Source organism: Lycorma delicatula, chromosome 7, assembly GCF_047948215.1.
Source record: "Lycorma delicatula isolate Av1 chromosome 7, ASM4794821v1, whole genome shotgun sequence".
Taxonomy (NCBI): Eukaryota; Metazoa; Arthropoda; class Insecta; order Hemiptera; family Fulgoridae; genus Lycorma; species Lycorma delicatula.
The window spans coordinates 52,824,028-52,844,806 of record NC_134461.1 but is presented as its reverse complement, the minus strand read 5'-3'; the positions used below and the strand labels follow the sequence as shown (position 1 = coordinate 52,844,806).

At 26.7% G+C, this 20,779-nt stretch overlaps 1 protein-coding gene across 11 annotated transcripts in view; it reads right to left on the bottom strand.

Moving 5' to 3' along the window:
- lap (phosphatidylinositol-binding clathrin assembly protein lap) overlaps window positions 1–20,779 on the bottom strand; it is a 333,775-nt gene that overhangs the window by 60,799 nt on the left and 252,197 nt on the right. For 8 of the 11 annotated variants that reach the window (XM_075371951.1, XM_075371949.1, XM_075371943.1 and 5 more), the window contains exons 3-11: window positions 18,246–18,321; window positions 16,190–16,201; window positions 7,340–7,442; window positions 6,498–6,554; window positions 3,865–4,073; window positions 3,344–3,492; window positions 2,408–2,502; window positions 1,720–1,867; window positions 244–366 (exon numbers count right to left, since the gene is read on the bottom strand). In XM_075371951.1, coding sequence (XP_075228066.1) covers window positions 244–366; window positions 1,720–1,867; window positions 2,408–2,502; window positions 3,344–3,492; window positions 3,865–4,073; window positions 6,498–6,554; window positions 7,340–7,442; window positions 16,190–16,201; window positions 18,246–18,321 — 972 coding nt within the window. The remainder of the gene's footprint in view (window positions 1–243; window positions 367–1,719; window positions 1,868–2,407; window positions 2,503–3,343; window positions 3,493–3,864; window positions 4,074–6,497; window positions 6,555–7,339; window positions 7,443–16,189; window positions 16,202–18,245; window positions 18,322–20,779) is intronic. The other 3 variants (XM_075371945.1, XM_075371947.1, XM_075371948.1) reach the window with 3 other exon arrangements.

Below are 20,779 nucleotides of genomic sequence, written 5' to 3'. Positions count from 1 at the left end.
TTATTAGTCTGAATTTTTGAATTTGTAAGTTTGCTTTCATCAAAGCTACCAGCTCTATATTGGCCTTCTATAGTTTTCCCAAAAACTTTTTCAAATGCAAGAACAATTTTCTAAATTAACAATGTCATTCTATCTATCATAATTAGAACCGCCTCTAAATAATATGAGAAGACTTTGTTTCAATAATGTTATACTGCAACTGACTTACTCATAGTCTAAATAATGAGTTTTGTTTTAAATTACCTGATTTGTATCAGCAGGTGCAGGAGGAGCACCAAATAGATCAACTATAGGCTGAGTAGGGGAAGAAATAAGAAACGGATTTGTGCTAGGAGCTGCATTGTTCGTTGGGCTTTGTACCTTGGCCTGAAAAATTTAAAACATACAATACACATACTGAAAATTATGAAATAACCCATAATTACTTAAAGTACAATAAAATTATAATTACTTTTATTTGATCCCAGTGTCATAACAACCCTAAACAAGTTTACTTGTTAATAGAGAGATAATGATCAAAATTGGCACAGAGTAAAGGAATTTACATCTTCATTCCTTATCTAGAATCCTGGGTCAGGTGATTTTCATCATAGACTACAATCTCTCTTGTTCTAGACTTCCATCACTCCCCCCCCCCCCCACAAATTCCTTTTACCTCTAAATTCCTACTCATAACATCCTCTTCAACCTTATTTAGCTACCTCTTCTCTGGTATTTCTCTTGATCTCTTTTCTTTTAAACATTTTCAACATTATTCTTTGCCCTCATTCTCTTAACATGTCCAAACCAAATAATATCAGTTTCTCTCCCTACTGCAACAGATTCCTTATCTGTGTATTCTACAGAAAACTTTCTTGTCTTGCCTATTTTTATTCCAAGAAATTCATTATTACAGTTTTTACTTTACTTTCCTCCTCTCCTATTACAACCCAAGCCTCTATGTGTAACAAATGTCAGAATTGGAATTTTGTACATATGTACATTTGTAACAATTCTTAACATTTGTTTGGCACTAGAGTAAAGTAAGAAACTCAACATTAGTTCTCTTAAATGCTAATAAAAATTCTTTCATATATTATTCCTGTATAAATTAAATTCTAAATTGTTAGTAAGTGGAACTTTAATTTATACAATTGTATTAATACCAACGGTGCCAAATGCTAAGTAAATTAAACCTTAACAATATATTATTCTTCCGATCTCTTCACCAATATTTTCATTTTCTGTCAAATATTTAAACTTAAAAATTTCAAGAAATTGAAATTTTGTAGTTTTACTTTTCTCTTTTTTTTGCTATTTCTTTATTAATCATCAATGTCTTTCTGTTATCATTGCTTATACTCTCTTACCCATACCACAATTTTTTCATACCAATCAACAAGCACACTCTGAACTTTCACTTCTCTATAATTTTATAAGTAGTTTTTTTTATTGAAAAATGATCCACAAATAACATTTCTATTGGAAATTGTTAAAAATTCCTTTCCTTACTCTTTGTCTGATATAAACTTTTCATCTGGCAAACACATCTGACTATGTATGCCTCGATAAGAAAAAAAATAGGCTTCTGATCCATTATTATACAAGTACATCACACTTGTACTTTCCATATTCAACAGCAGATAATAGCAGTGATAAAGTATAAACCAATTTTTTTTCTAATAACTAATGCATACATATAAATAACTGTAGTTGAAAATATTCATATAACAATTATACCTTGTAATGATTGATAGCAGCCTCTTCTTCGGCAAGAGCCTGTTGCCGAAGAGATTCTTCAACTCCTTCTGCTTGCTGGGCTGCAGTTCCAAAAGCAGAGCTTGTTGAATTAAGTGCTGTTACTCCACTTTTAACATCTGTTCTATGACTGAAAAAAAAAATATTAGGATGTCATTATTAACTTAAAAAAATTTGATTAGTTTCACAGTTTTAAAAAATGTATCAAGATATAAAATTAATTTCTACAATGAGCCAATGTAATTTTTGATACTTTCATTCACTGACTGTGGCCTGAATTCTGGTCTTTAAATAGGATTACAATGAGTTTTAAGGTGGGTCAAGATAAGAAGTAGTTATACTGAAATGAATTTGCAGAATCATATATTTACTGAGAAAAATATGATAAATTTGAATATCAGTATATGAATACCATACAACTTTTATTTTTAAAGTGTTAATTTAATAATTTTATGGTTCAGATCTATTCTTATCTTACTGTTCAATTTTGTTATAAAAGTTGTGTTTTCTCTTGAATAACTGGTTTTCTATTTCAAAATGTTCTTTTTTGTTCTATACTCAATTTTAAGCTTATCTTTTGAATATAACTTAATCACAAACATGTGCAAACAAAATGTAAAAGATTTAAAAATTTAAATATTTTAATGATTTAAAAATTTATTCAACAAACCTAGCTGACTGAGTGGGAGTATTTGCAGCAGATCCTTTCTTTCCTTCTAAAGCAGCCAAATGTTGTTCCAAAGCATCTAATAAACTGCTAGGAGCCTAATGAAAAACAAAAAAAGGATATTAATATAGATTTTAACTTTTAATTGTAGCAACTTGAAAACAGAAAACTATGAAAATATAAAACTCATGTCAGATCACCTATAATTAATACAGTTACAACATTTAACATAATTTAACACACACACACACACATACACACACACATATATATATATATTATTAATAAAAGAAAAATTTAAGAAATAAGAATTAAAATAGAAAATAAAAAGAACAACAGAATATGCAAAATAGAAATTACATACCTAATACACTGGCATTATTATTACTAAAATAATAATTAAAAGAATCATGAAAAGAGGAAACCTCAATTAAATGAAGTATAAATTATGCATTACATCTTGGTAACTGATTTCTGCACGTTGCAGCAAGTCAAAAAAATAATAATAAAGAATTTGTTAATAAACCACTGAGTTTTTGGGCATAACATGTATAAATAACATATTCACTATTTAGAAATCATCACCAGTAATTAACATTGGTTTAAACAAAATAATGATGTCAAAAGACAATACTTCGTCAAACAGTTATCTGACAAAAAAACCTTCCACCTGTAAGTGAAATATAATAAGATAATTTTTAATACAAGATCAACATATTTATGTAAATATCTATGGCAATTTTTATTGTAATCTACTCTAATATTGCAGACAAAATATTTCTAAACATTATTTCTTAATGGATATAGCCTTCATAATTGATTACATTCAAAACAAAGAATAAAAATTTTACAATTACAGAATAATATCATATGTAATAAAGAAAAAAAACTTTAATAAGAAATTATTAAAATTTATTTTTAATGAAATAGAAGTAGTACCTTTGTCAGATCAGGTATTTCTCCTTTATCAATACCAACATTTTCTGCAACTTTCAAAAATTCTCCTACTCTGTCCATGCGAATAAGAAATTTTTTATATAAATCTAATGCTTCTCTGCACTGTTTCTTGTTCATGTCAAAATATTTTTCTACAAAAACAAAAAGTAAATAACAAAATACAATATGATAAATAAATTATACAACATTAAAATATGAAACTTTATTTTAATCAGGACCCTGAAGGATCACACATGAAACATATTCAAATACAAAATTTAACTAAAAGAAAATTAATTAATTAATACAAGTGCAGTAGTTATTTTTAGATACTTTTACAAATTATACTTATTTCAACAAAATTCTTTTCATAATATAGACAGTTAAATACCACTAAAAATAAATAATCAAACCATGTTAACTTTCAAAAATTGCACTTTCTCAAGGAAGAGAAAGATATTTCATAAAAAAAAAAAAATTATAAATACAAATGCTTGAAAATATCTTAAGCAATAAAAATTTACCTAAGAGATTTATAATGCTGTCATTATAGCCTGCAAAAAGACGAATGAGGTCACGGAAAAGTAACATAAAAGCCACATTTATAACACCATTGCTTAAATCAGTCGGAGTACAGTCAAATTCCAATAAAGCATCCAGCTGTGCTTGTAATGCTGGTAATGTTTTTAATAATTTTTCTGCATTCATTGTGCGCAGAACACCATCTTCTTTCCTGCATAAAACAAATGAAAAGTTTATTACTTTTTATAATTACATTAAAAATAATTATAAGTTGATATTAATAAAACTAACTAATATATCATGTATTATTGCTCATTATCAAAATATTTATACAATAAATAAAAAGATACTTCCTTATAATTTTTATAACTTGAAACAAATAGACATATGTAAAAACCTAATGATGTTCATGATTGTGAATCTTAAATCACAACCAAATATTACTTTAATAAGAATTGCTTACTTCTAAAGATCAGTTTGTTTTAAGGTATATTTTTTAATATATAACTCTCCTCATGTTTAGCTCAGCAATACATAATTCTGTCCAATTCAATCAATCAAAAAGACAGACTTCCATACTACCCATAAAGAAGTACTATTCATTATTTTATTTCTTTTGTGCTGGTTATGATAATCTACAGGTTTACCATTCTAAAGACTTTAATTACATCAAGTACAGTAGTCTGAAAAAGTTCCATAAATACATTTAGGTAAACAAAAAATAATCAATGAACATTCTATTCTCTAATATACCCAATATTTAATAAAAAAATGAAATGATCAATCTTATTGATATATTGATTTTAATGTAATCAGACAACAGATAAACACATCAAACCGAGGAGGAGTTCAATAAGGAATTTACCTAATTGAGGATGATTCATTCTTAATTCATACCACACATTCATTCTGTACTTGGTCAGTCTGCATAGATAAATTACAAGGCCATAAGGCTATACAAGGTGCAGCTTTATGAAATCAAGTAACTTTTAGAAAATACACTGGAGATTCTTTTTATAGCAGTCTTGTATGCAATTATACAGCCACACACCACAAATCAGTAAATGAAGTTTCCATTATGATAAAAAAAAACTTTCAAACACTTTTTCAACAAATAATAACTTTTTATACCATTAAACGTATTCAGAAAAATAAGATCTCATTCTGAAATTGCACAGTTTAGCTATCATGTTTCCATAGAAAATAACATCAAATGATAACTGTAAATACAATTACAGCAGCAACCACCTGTTTTATAACAATCTTGATGAGTATTCTGCGATTCAATCATAGTTAGCTTCCAAACCAATGGTTTGTTTGCCAATTTTTTTTGCTAACAATTCCCTTCAATTCAGGTACCATCAATTATCTGAAATTCTTCTTCCTCTCTTTCCTTCCACCGTACTTTTAAAATTCTCCATTAGGAGACATTTTCTTCTTAGATAATATCCTATCCACTTAATTTCTACAAAAAAATTCCAAAGAAAAAATTTCCACTTAAATTGGCGCTTTTGCCAAGAGCAATGTATTTTTTTTTGGCTTCCAATTTGGCCAATCCTACCTAATTACAGTCACCTGGTTCCAGTCAACTTTTATCACGCAGAATTTTATCAGGCAGAATCACTCCACCAATGACCAACCAATTGGGAGAACCTGGGCCTACAGTCACCTCCCATACAGTGTGGGATCCCAGGTCTGGTCTATGAAGTGAGCAGAGGGTATTATTCACAAAATCAAGATGAAACAAAAAATGATCCAGGCAGGGAACTGCTCATGTAGCAGTTAAAATATAAACTTCTGTTCTGTCTTCAGCAATATGGGCCCCAAGAGACCAAACATCAATCTGCTGACAAAGTAAATATTTTAATGTAATAAAAATATTCACCACCGGCTAACAGCTACTTTTAGTTCAGATAAATTACAAGTTTTTGCGTAGAGTTCAGTAGCTGGTCATACAACCATATAATTCCATAAATTCAGTCCAGATTTTGTCCAAGCATTTTTAATACAGACCAATCAGAAAACTAGCCCTAAAATCGTCTTGTAATGTTAATGGATATTGGTTATCAGATGATTTTTCACAATAAGGATAAGATATACTTATGAAAGCAACATCCTTGTATCACTAACTAATAATTTAGATAGTAGGATGACATCATCTGTTTTAACTTTTTCTAATACAGTTAATGTAAAATACTCACCTTGACTAAAACCCTGTTAGAAAATACATAAGAAGAAAAATACATCCCACAATAGTTTTGAGATGTATGACTACTTTTAAATTTGTTTTATTTTCTATTGTTAGAAAAATATAAAAGCAAAGCAGACAAATAAAACTCATGATAAAACAATATAAATAAATTTTTAAGGTATAATAACAAAGATAAAATTAACAAACTGTGTACATCAAGTTTAAAATAGATCAGAATAATGGATATAGACAATTATAAATTAGAGATTACAATATTTTAAAGATTATGATTTCTTTTTTAAGATATGAATTAAAGAACAACCTTGATGATTTAATGTTTGATAATCAAGCTATTTTTTAATGATAAATTATTTGAAGATTAATGGAAATTAACTTTAAAAAAATAATCTTACATCTTCTTTTACAAAACATTATTAAACTTACCAATTACTACATATTTTCCTTTTTTCAACAACAGATCCAAACATGTTTATCTGTAAACTTATAAAAATATTTCCATTTGTAATTTTTATTATCAATTAATTATTTTTTTCTTTTAAAAATTAATATCCTTAATTGTTTTATATAGTGAAAAACAGAAGTAGCTTCTTTAAAATAAACCAGTTAAATAATGATAAAATTAAAATGTAACTAAAAATTAAAAGCAAATATACATTTTTTTTCAAAATAAAATAAAAATACAAAATTTTATTTTAATTATAATTAAAATAAACTCAAAATATAAAAATAAAACTAGAATACAAATTAAAATTGAATACCTGAAAATGTAATTTTTTATTTGATAACTCTTCTGCTAAACAGATCAGGAAAAAAATTACAATGGGACCACAAAAGGAGCTTCCTATACAATGTAAAACAGGGTCAGCCTACTTGATGAAGATTAAGGGCTTGAACATAATAAAAGATACTGAATTGGTAAAATTGAAAACCACTCACTTTTTTGAATAGATTAAAAACCTAATTTTTAATACACATACAAGTATATGAATGTTATTTAGAATACAAAGAGATTAAATTTGTCAAACAGTATTATAGAAAGTAGTTATTAACAAGCTTGTCAGTATTGTTAACAAAACCAACTTTTATTTATGTTTTCTTATTTTCAATATAGAAAGAAAAATACTTTACAATTAATAATCTACAATTATTATCAGAGGCGACAAGCAAATTTAATTTACTGGTTTTTCTACTTTTCAGTATAATAAAGTTGCTATACTAGTGGAAAAATAACTGCATAAGGTAATACAAAGTTATTGTTTCCTTACCCTCTTTTAACTTTGCAGAAATCAAAAGCAACAGTTCTGTATGACATTGCTTTTTCATTAAGGTACTTAGCATATCTCCTAATGAATGGTGACATATCATAACCTGTAACAAGACCAAAATAATCAGATGATAAAAGTTAATGTGAAATTTTACAATAAATGTAAATCACCTGAAATAGTGATTCAAACAAGTAAACCATACCGAAGGAGTAACATATGCAACGGTTTAATTAATTACATTAAGTCAGCTAAAACTAGAGCATTGATACATATATAATAAGTTAAAAACTATTAAAAACCTTCGTAAATAATTAAGTACATATAAATAAAGTTAATGAGCATAATGTTGAAAACATTAACAATCCTATATCTAATTTTTGCTTTTTAAATTTTCTGCTTCAATTGTAGTGCAAAAATAATTTTTTTCAACAAAAAATTTAGTTATCTCAATTGCTAGTTACGAAGATATGCAAGACACATCAACCTTCTATTTGATAACTTGGAATCTACACAAAATATGACAAAAAAAACATAAGTTTGTTTTTATAGAGATGACTAGCGGTAGTAACTTAAAAAAATACATAAATCTTAGCAGGGACACTAAGGATTAATACTAATCCTGCATCTCACCCTAATTTTTTAATACAAATGTTGTGTGTAATATACAAAAAATACAGCTTTGAAGATTAACAAATTAAAATAAATAATATTAATAAGAGAGTTTATTAATATTTTTACGCAACTACTTCTATCTAATTCTCTCAGAATTTAACTATTAACCGGATTAATAAATTGTTTATAATGGCAGTTCTGCAATTTAAAGACTAAACAAATTTAGTACTCAGAAACTTAAATATTGCAACCAATACTTTCTTCCGCTTTATGATCTATCGAAACTTATTAATTAAAACTTAATAAATTATAGTTATGACCACTGACATTATATCCTTACTTTACTTCCTTTTAATTTCAAGATCAATCTCCCAGATGCTATTGTAGAAACATGTGGCGTTTTTCCATAAGACACCACCGCATCAGGTTATGTTTTGTCATTTTACTCAGGATCCACTAAAAGTTTTATTTTTAATTATTTGCTTTTATTCAGGCAATCTTTACAAGCTAACCTTTCCTTCTAATTTCAAGTGGCATCAAATAATTAGTCTAGAAATTAGTGCTTCCTATTATCAATCCTATCTACAAATCAACATGTAAATTGTAAAAGTCACATTTGTTCACTTATTCATTCATCCACATATCTACACTTCATTGTACCCTACATTCTCTAGTCCCATAATAGTCCTATGAGAATCATTCGATCAATTTTTTTGGCCACTTTTCATTCGTAATTCTTACTACATGACCAGCCCAATCCCACTTCCTTACAATCATTTCTTTTCTGATATAATTTATTCCTGTTGTGTTTTGAATCTATTCCTTTGTTTTCCTACCTTACCTAGTCATTCCAATCAACTTCTTACAGTAGTCCTCATTCTGTTTATCACTTTTTCATTCCAAACCCAGGTCTCGACTGCATTTAGCATTACCAGTAATACAACAGCACTCTATAGTTTCCTCTTTGATTCCATACCAATTTTTTCTTTAAACAAGTAATCCAGCCTGTTAAAAGATATCAGACTCAAATGTATTCTTCTTTCAATTTCATTCCATTTACTTTGCTCCCAATACTTTGACCTGGATGAATAAAATCTTTTATTTTTTCTATAACTGTTCCATTTATAGTTATTTGCTTAGAGTCTGAACAATTTATAGTTATTTCATTTTCATTATAAGGTACATCTTCCTGTTTCAAACCTTTCCAAATATTTATTACCTCCATCATCACTATCTATTACTTCCACCAGGCTCAATTTATATCTTAAAGACAAAGTATGTATACCTAATATATCATTTATTTATAAATGATATTATGCTTTCAGATTTAAAACTATCAAACACTTTTTCAAAATCTATAAATACAAATATTATCAGACATTTATAATCATTCAATCTTTTATCAAATACTGAAAAGTTATGATATTATCTACTATTGAAAATATTTTCTTAAATTCTGTCTGACTAACTGTGACATCCATGTCTTCCTGTTATTTTCCTTGTAATTACATCATTACTAATATAAGTGATATTTTCAGACTTATATAAACACTATACAATAATCATACATATAACATAACATATGTAACAGAATGTTCTTATTAATTGTTTTTAACCTCTGGAACCTCCATTCAGAGAATGAGATGAATGATTTGTAGCGTGTATGAAAATGCCATGCCTGACCGGGATTTGAACCAGAGACCTCCAGATGAAAGGCCAAGATGTTATCACTTGCGCCACGGAGACTGGCATTTTGATTATATCTGAGATACTATATTTTAACGTCTCACAAATGGAATCATACTTTTTAAAAATGTTTTTAAAAGAAAAAGAAAAATTAGTCTAGAACTTAGTGAATAATGAAAATTCTAAATAGCAGTTACAAAAAACCAGTTGTCAAATAATATTTTTAACTGTAGTGTTTCTTTACTATGGAACAAAATCAAAAAAGCAACATCATTATTCTGAAATTTGAATAAGACAACAATATTATATCAATAGATAGTAAAAATGGAAAAACTAAACCAATTCTAATTCCATTGAAATAAATAAACGTACAATAATATTTTTATATTTGCTACTTAAAATAGTTACAAGTACACAAAACTTGTTTAAGGAATAGAATAAAAACTATATAAAAGAATTTTATGTAACTGAAGGTGATATCATACAATAAATAAAGTTAAACTCCAACAACTTCTAATATTGTTGAATAGATAGGATTCAAATTTATAAAATTATCAAAGACATGCTCTATTTTACCTTAATGAAAAAATATATGATTATTCACAAACACAAAAATTATCTGAACATAAAATTCATTATTAAGAGAGCCTGTATAATCATATATTAATGTTATTATAATTAATAATAAAAAAATTAATGTCATGTACTTCTGTTTCAGTAAGAACACTAATGATGAGTATGGAAATATAACAGCAGCTAACAGCTGCTGTTATATCATGCTGCTGTTAATTCATGTTAAAACTCAAGACGTTCAATATGACTGAAATGTAAACGATAATAGCTTAACTTTTCATAAGATTAATTCATAATTTTTTATTAGATTCTAAACACGAAAGACCAAATACATTGGTCCATAAGAGTTTTCTTACACAGATAATTTTACCTTATTCTTACATATTTTTTTATGCTGGATGCAAATACAAGCTCAAAATTTGTAATTTATTTTTTTTAATTGTCCCTTATAAAAAATTGAAATTGTTAAAATCATTTATTTTCTTTATTAGGTCAAAATATTTGTAAAGATTTATTGTAAGTCAATGTTTATATTATTAATAAATGAATATAAACGTCTGAAGATATTTATAAATGAACTGTATTATAAATGGCTGAAAGTGAAATAATTTGGAGGAGTCATCAACGTGATTATTATTATATCATAGAAAAACATTAATACTGTTTACTATGACTCATTCCTTCTAGTACAAATAAATTCTATCAAGAAATAGGAAGGAACACTCCAGACACTCCTGGGTCCAGCCCAGGAGAAAACAAAAGAAAAGCAGATAATATCATTCTTCAGGCTATATAATTCCTTTAAAAATAATAATTTTCTTTAAATCTGTTACTAAAACATCTTGCTTTCCATTAAATTTTTGTTTGCAGATTTGAAATCGACAAAAAAAATAGAGATACCTTATCGAATGCACGTAACAACAAAACTTCTTTTTTTTTTTAAACCAGTGATATTATATTATTGATTGATACACTAATATCAATCAACTTTTTTATTATAACCATCTAATTTATTATTATAGTTTTTTATTATCCATTTCCCCCCCCCCCCTATTTTTTGCATAATTATCTTCACTTCATTCCACAATATTACATAAATTTACAGATATATTAACTACCTAAACATCACATTATTAGACCCTGAACTCAATTAAAATACACACTCAAACTAAATGAAAGGGCATAAATGTAAAAATTATTCATGAGGTCTACCATGAACAGTACTTAAAAACTCTTGCGATGGATCCCATTAACATTCCATAACATTCTGCATACATATACAAACACCTAGTCTACATTTAGATAAAATAAGCCCTTGATTATCTCAACAATTTTCCATGGATTGCAAGTCTTCCACTTTATTAACAAAAAAGAAATGCTTTCCTCAGTGTTCCATACAGATACAGTTAAACAAACGTAGTAAAATTTAGATAAAATAAAATTAATGTACTTGAAATCTTATAATAATTGTTAAAACAATCTCGTTAAATTAAAAAAAAATAAGAGAATAATTTTTTTAAGGCAATAATTATCACTAATTAAATGAATTATTAAAAAAAAACAATATTTAATTTATTTTGCAACTAATATGAAAAAGAATTTAAACCTAGTTTTTTGATGAAATATTAAATGAGATCTGTTTGTTTTATTAGGCAGCTGTCTGAGAGTCTATGAGTTAGACCAATCCAATCCACATACTAAGGTTTTAGAAGAGAGCTTAAAATACAGTTATCTAATAAATAAAAATCGTTATAAACTGGATTACCAATTTTTAATTTTTTATGATTATTCAAATTTTTCATATCAAAACTTCTATGTACCTAATTCTACATACTTTCTGTCAGAATTTCTTTCCAACATAAAAAAGTTAACATAATTTTAATAAAAATTAGTGTAATCATTAAGCATTGTTAATAAATTATTATTAATGTTGTTAAATAGAAAAAAAATACAAATGTAATTATCTAATTTCTTTAATATTTTATTTTCATAGAATAAGATGTTGAAGATACTATAAATTATCACAGTAAATACATACAAATTAAAAAAAAAAAATTGTGCCAAGCAATGTTGATATAATTTACTAACTGAATTACTACATCATTCCTCTGGATATCAAATTTTTTCATATATCGGAAATAGGGAGACCCTAATCAAATACAGTTTGGCCAAGAGGGAGATGTGGCATTTAACTGTAGAAAAATTTTATTTTTCAATTAACTTTCCAAGCTTTCTCGCAAATTTTGCTGTAATGGAGTCTATGCTCTCAAATCACTTTCTTTTTAATCATTTTGAAAATGGAAGTCAACAGAAGATAAGTTGAATGAGTACAGCACATTGTTATGGTAAAGGAACTACAGGTTATCATGCCAAAGTTCAAGCCTCTTTCTCCTGAAGAAGACTGGCATGGCAATTATGCATAATTGGCATGGCAATTTCCATTGCCATGCCAGTTAACTATCACTGAAAGAAAGTTTCATCACTTGCATGATTCAAAAGTTCTTTCGCTCTATTGTTAAAAGTTTTTTTAAACAACTTGGCAATAACACGATGGCATTCCTAATTTTTCAGTTGGAATTTAATGATGTAAACCCATAAAAATTTCAAGTTCTTCTGCTATCTTGTGGACTGTTAAATATCAATTTGATAACACCAAATTACTCATTGATATAATGTGAGAGATATTCACTGATATCGATAGACATTCTGGACAGGTATCAGTAAATACTTATCACTTCACTTTTAAAACACTTGAACCATTTATATCAGTACGTGTGGCTTGAAGTCCTTTTGGTAAGCCTTTTGAAACATTTTGTGTTCATTAAAATTTTTCTAAGAAAAATATTAAATTTCACTACAACTTTTTGTTTGTGTGAGTCATTCATCATAAAAATCGCCAAAAACACCAAACAATAGCTACTTTGAATGAACACTACATAAAAATGATCACCATAGATACACAAAGTTGAGGGAGCACTTTTCATTATGTTCTATGGTACACACTGATACTAACTGCCCTTCTCAAAGTATATCTATAAGCACTAAAGAAAATATTATTTGGTTATTTTTTTAACAAATTTCATATAACACAATTATGGTTTAAAGTAAATTAATAATTTCAGTAAAAGTGATTGACACATGTGCATTATTCAAACCGTTCGACATTCGTTAATGAATTATTTTGCTTCAATAAATGTAAAATATCAGTCAGTACAAAATAATACACAAGAAAAATATTTTTTTTAAAATGATTAAAGAATAATACTTAATGTTATTAATCCAATCAGAATTAAGAGAACTTTATTTAGGAGAAATATAAGTAATACATCAATATGTCTTTATACCTTGAATTAAATAAATAGATAGATCAAGATTAAAAAAAGAACAACACTATATTATTATAATAATAAAAGAAGTAAAGAAAAGTACAATAGAAAAAGTAAATAAGAAGTATACCACAGTATGTTAATAAGTTAATATACATAAACATAGAAATGTCAACATTAACGTGACAGTGTAAGTCGTTAAAAACTTCATTCATGCAATCTAGTAAGATGAAGTAGCAGCTTCATGCAAATTAAGGAACATGCATTAAATTAGATGACTACCATGTACAATTGCAAAAATGTTTTATACAGCTCTATAATGTGATCACATTATCATTACATGTGATACATAAATATTAAAAATCAAAACCTGATCTGTACATAATTAAACAGCTTAACGATCTCGTCGTTTATTCTATCCATTACAGAATATATAACAGCTGATCATAACTTTAAAATTAAGTAGTGTTGAGACGATGGTATAAGCAACCATTAATACTCGTAGACATTCTCATCACTGATGAGAATGCACCTACCAAGTATTAAACAAAACAAACATTTTGGTGTAATGAGAAAAATGTACAACCGTTTTAAAAGGTTAGCGAGAAACTTAATTTTAGTATCTAAAAGGCTTTTTATCAGACTAGATATTTTGCCTACACTGTGAATCGACTATAGATTGTAAATAGAAAAAAAATGGAAATTCATTATTTTATATTCATCGTATTTGTTAATGCTAATAATTCTGTATATATCCTGTAGTCTGTTAGATAATAGAATAAATGTAATTAGAACAAATAGGTTTGCTTATAAACAGTGTATAGGTCATCTAAATAAAGAACATAATTAATTATTCATTTTACACTTTCTTTAATTATTAATTTTAATTTATAACAAAAACAAACATACATCACATTCATGCATAGAATTTTAATGAAGCAGAAAGAAGAATATTATATACCATAAAGTACTGTATATAAAAAATTATTTTGTGAAAATAACTGTAACAGAAAAGAATATAAAGAGAAAAAAGAAAAATAGGAAGAAAATTTTTTTTTAAGTCCACACTTAATTACCAGACTAATAATTTCATGGAAACTTAAACCGAACAAAGGATATAATGTATTTATATATGTTAAAATGTTTACATGCTTTTTTGTGAAAATTTAATTCAAACAACCTATATGATTAATTAATCTGAATCACATACTCTAATTTGAAATTTAATACACTGCAGGGAAGAATTACAAATCATCTCATCTCATCTCAAAAATACAAGTTGTCTTAAATATAAAAAGAAATTCTAAGTTAAGATAACAATGATTAGGATAATAATAATAATAATAACAATGTTAATATATTTATTCATGTAGTATAAATAAATCATACAACTGAACATAAATATAAAAAATATATATGATAAACAAAAGTTAAAAAAAGTATGCTAACTATTCTGTATTAATAAAATCTAGGTAATGTTATGCTGTCTCACCAGCCCCAAATTCCTCCATAGAACTACAATAAAAAAAATATTAGTTAAAAAAAAAGTCCAGTTATTAATTTTAGAAGAGAGTAGTGCAATAATTTTATCTCTATTTATACAATCTACTAAAAAAGGAAGCTTTAACTTTCACTTAATAATATAAATTCTGAATCATGAATACAACCATACTTAAGAATGTAATAAAATGTAAATTTTTAAAGTAAACTTGTTGGAGGAAGTTAATTCTTATTACCATAAAAAAAAACACCACTTCATTTTCTATAAAATTATAACTGTACTTCCACGCTGTAACTGAATGTTTTGAATTTCAGCAGTACTTAAAATTCTTATAAGCTAAATTGTTAAGATTCTTCATTTTGCTCTTCATTATTAACATAATACAATCATTTATTACTTATTTATATGCATAATTAAAATTATATTATATTTTTTTATAATGTACTTGAAAGAAGGGCATATCTTTCACTAAACTCAACTCAAAACTAGTTAAACTAGTCGCTAACATGCACAAACATATAAAATATTACAAAAATAGAACTACAAATTTCTAAGACTAAAAAATTTTTTTTTAAATTGTACATTAAACTTATACCTCTTCTTATTATCACTGATAAATAAATACCACACCATTACTTGAAAATCAAACTATAAGAAATCAATTTCAATATTATCTAACAATTATCATGCAATTAAAAAAATTAAGTGTTATATGAAAAAAAAAACTTCTGATGAAGCTAGGAATAAACTGCAAATAGATTAGTGTACATATGGTTGTTTAAGTGATATTTACAAATTCATATATCTATTATCATTAGTTTTAAATAAATCAAAATAAAATATCTTCAAGAATAATAATGAATTACAAAGACAAAGGATACAAATTAAAGGTTTCTATCATGAAGTAACAAGTAAATAACATTCATTTTTCTCATTAAAAAAAGAGAAAACCAATTAATAACTTAAGCAGTGCTTATTGTTATAACGCCAAAAAAAAGTAGTAATAGCATATTTATAGTATTTGTAATGGTGAACATTAAATTACCTATAAAATAATTATTAAATCAGTATAATCATTTTATTATTAAAATAATATTATTCAGTGAAAGTATTATATCAAATCCCGCTAAAAATTAATATTCTTTAACTTACCAACTCTGGCGCCTGAATACCAGCAATTGCAAGAAAAAAAAATAAAAATAACAATATTAATTATACAATCTAAACACATAATATACACAATTAATTAGAAATAGATTCTTTCAGGATAATTAAAAATGATTTAGATTGAGCCGTACCTGAAATTATGAAAGAAGACATTCTGATGAATTTAGACTGAACCAGAATAACATGACAGAGTTTATATATAATGCAAAAAACACAGGTATATTTAAATCACACAGAAAAAACTAATTACTCTAGAAAAACCTTCATAAAATGTACTTCACAAATGTAATAACATCAAATTTATTGTAAAAAAAACTCCTATATTTCACATAAAATTGAAGATCAAAATGCTATTGGAAGAACAGAACAAATTTAATTGTAGTAAAGTATAAGTAAATTGAATCATACCAATGATAACGTTAAAAGTAAACTATGAAAGAAAAGCATCAATTTTGATCACTCAATAATTTAATCTGAGGAACTAAACTAGTCACTAATGAAATGGAAGAACTGCACCTAAATTTAACATTATAATAAAAAAATTGAAAATAAAATCAATAGAAAAGAAAAATCAGCTTTGCTCATGATAGTTATACTGAATTTCTTTTTTATATGGAGACAAAAGATCATATTCTTGAAAGAAAGGCACCAAAAAAACTATTTCAAGATACTGGAAAAAGACTATGCACAATTTAGGAAAGAGAAGAATACAGAGCTTATAAATAATAATATTAACTCTTTATACATAAAAAAGCACATGTTTTTTATCAATCAACAGAAATAAAAAAATTAATTGGTAAATACATATACTAACTTAGAACAGGAATCTATATATGAAAAAATAGATCTATATATAAACAACTATAAAAACATATTTTTTTTTAGATCTAGCACATCAAATATCATTCAATATTGAGGTGGAAGGAATGTGTTTGGTAACCATGAAAGTTTCAAATAACTTGGCTCTAAGGTTGTAAAAAAAAACAGGCAAATAAAAGAAAAATCTTCCCATCTGGAAGTAGACACTATTATTTACTGAAAAAGATGTTCAGTGAAGAAACGTGTCATGAGTTAAAAATGTGACAAGAGCATCTGTTATATTGTAGTACAGCTGAAGTTTTGCTGGAGCTGAGACAAAGAATATGAATAAAACAGAAGACAATCACCTATATACATTGGAAAGGGAAAAACTGAAGAAAGTATTTGGACCCAAGCATGAAAGTTGAAAATTTCTCAGTGCATAAAAAAATCATCAGAAAAGAGTACAGAGATGAAAACTTTGTAAATGAAGTAAATGGAAAAAAGGCTTCAATGATCAGATACATTGAAATATTGAAAAAATAATTATGACCAGATCAATTAAAGAAGGTTTTAAATACTGTGTCAAAAGTAAGAGATAGAGGGGATGAACAAGAAAGCAACAGTTAGATGATGCTCAAAGGTAGGGAGTGTAAAACCTAATGGTAGCTACTACTGCTAAGCATTCTATTTGGCCACGACTATCAGACCAAGGATTGCATTGAACTTTAGTGTTTTGGAAGTATTAAAAGTATCATTTTTATCAATATTTTATATAAAAAAAGTAATATGAAGGAAATCAAGATAAATATGAAGAAACTTTTAATTCAAAAATTCAATAAACAAGATTAGCAGCAGAAAAAAGAGCAATTAGAAGGCAGTGACAATATTACCTTTAATATCATCTTTCTTTTTTGAGATTTGCTACCCTTTTTTCCTAATTTGGCAAACTTTGAAATTAATATAAATACTTACAAGGCAATTATAAGATTTTTAAAAAAAATCAGAACAAATCTTTAGTGAATGAATCTAAAAGGAAAATAACCTCATAAACAAACTTTATTCACCAAAATGTCAAATAAATCAATTCATTATAATACTCAACATGAATATCCTACCATAAGTAAAATAACAATCTAAATTTATGAGGTAAATCAATAAAGATAATTTTGTATAGATTATTAAGACCTCAAAAAAAATGATATATTACAAAACAAAAAATGTCAAAAAAATTAATAATTACCTTGAACACCGCTTTTGTCTAGAAAATTACTCAGTTGAAAAGTACTGTTGCTAGATGCTAAGTACTGTGTAAACCTCTGAAAATAAAAATAAAATTATATTAATAATTAATAAAAGTTGAAAAACAGAATAAAAAAATCCCTTTCATCCCTCAAATACCTTTTAGTTCTAAGTAGGGGATAAAAAACATTTCCACCTGAAAGTTAAGAAAAACTTAAAATTTATTCAATACAACAATGGTTGCATATGAATAAAGTTTCACATATCTTTTTTTTTCATAATGAAAAGTCTACAATATGGAATGTTAAGGCTAATCCTCAGAATTTCACTCCAAAGAAATAACTGGTTAGGATCTGGGCAAGGAAGATATTCAACAAATTAATTAGAAATATTATTTAAATATTAGAGGGTAATATTTAAGAAAAAGAACACAACATCAATTTGAACTTATTTTATTACAAAGATCTTGAATACAGCTTAGCCAGTTTAAATAACAATCAAGGTTGATAATCCTTGATCTATCAAAAAATGGTTGATACATAAAGAAATTCTATCAGACATTATCAAAAATATAATTGTCACCTAAAATCTGAAATTGTTGGACAAACTACAACGAGACATCAAAAACACATCATTGGTCTTGGGTTTAGTCCACTCCCCAAAATTAAATAAAATTTTGTTAAGTTATTGGAAAAAAATTCTTTTTTTTTGCCACAAGTAACAACATGCAGGATTGTGTTGCAAATTTTTATACGTATGTTATTTCAAAACTTTAATGAAATCATTTCAATAAGTACAAGTATAGCATTTGTAAATGTTGAACAAGGATGATGTTTTCTTCATGTTCCAGCAGGGCAAAATTCCAAAGGAATTCTCATGGAATCCTATACATATGATGTAAAAACCGAATGGAAAAGTTTCATTGTGCTCACCTGTGAAGAAGTGGTACATCAACTTTGTGATTTTGAGACCAACAGTCAACTTAAGACTGTTGATCAAGAACATGCTCTGACTTTGGAATATCGGAAAATGTTGACTAAAAGAACAGAGAAGCTACAAATATCAGTGAATTTATTGGATTTGTAATTCATGAGCAGCTGGGCACCCAAAAGCTACAGGACAAATCATTGATGAAACATAATTTTCAACTAGTGAAAACAAGTGGAGATGAGGAGAATACATGTAAATATCTCAAGACAACCTTAGTAACCTAAATGAATGATTATGTCTTTTGTCTTTCAACCGGAAGGTTCAGTGTTCAAATTTTAGTCAATGTTGCATGTAACTGTAACTGGGTGATGACTTGAGGTTCAAATCAAAGTCAGGCTTGGCATTTTTCAAATGTAACAAATTCATCCTTCATATGTAACTATAATTAGACAAATACTTCTTGATAACTATTCAATAAATAAATGAATCTGAAAGTTGATGTTTTACTTCTTAAGGAGAAATCTTTTGAGAAGACTAGTCACCACTAATGAAAGATTTTCCACATAACTATCAACAAGAAACCAAATAACCAACACACCCTAATGGTCTAGAGTTCAACATGTGAAAAATTCACTTTTTATTGTCACAGTTCTGAAAAAGACGTGTGAAAATAAAACAGCACAAGAATTTTTCAGATTGGCACTTACATCAAAATATAATAATTCTACCCAAAATGAAGAATTATGAGATTTTGGGAAGTAGATCAGATCAACAACTTTTCAGCAACCCCCTCATACAATTACTATAACATAAAGACACCCACTTTTGTGTTACATACTTTTATTGGGTAGTAATAGATAAAAATACTTTCTAAACAACATTCATCATTCTCCTCAAACAAACACAACTAAAAAAAAGACCAATTTAATTTAAAAACTGTATGAATTTATGCTTATAATAAACATTTTCAAAAAAAAAAGTAGATACTAATATCATTTTAAATAACATTCATGTACTTTAACTTTAACTTACAGCAAAACAAAGTATACTTTTCAATGGAAAAAAAATATATGCCCTTTTTATACATCAATGACTGAGAACACCTGCTCTCTTACTTCCATATGTGTCAGTGCACATTCATTGGTTTTATACAGCAGAGCAAGGGAGAAACACAATATGTGTGCGCTAACAGAGAGAAGAATAAAATGGAAGAATACAATACATAGCTTCAATCTGAAAATTTCAACACAAAAAAGATATATGAAAATGGAAATATGTCACTTTTACATTAACAATGGAAAATGAGAAGATACTGAACATTTATAAACATCTACCAATACCACAGATCTAATAATAAATTGTATATTTTTATTTTACAAGTAATCTTACTTAGTTTCTTTATTTTTTTTTTAATCAAACACGTTTTTCAATAATCATGAAGTAATAATCATGAGTCAACCAAGGTTCTAAATATCATTAAGTACTGCAAATTAAATGCTTCAATATTAAAAATTACAGCTAAATTTCATTTATTCATACTATTTCACAATAAACTTATGGCTTCTTAATGACTCTGCTAGAATTGTGTTCAGTCAAGGTTTAAAA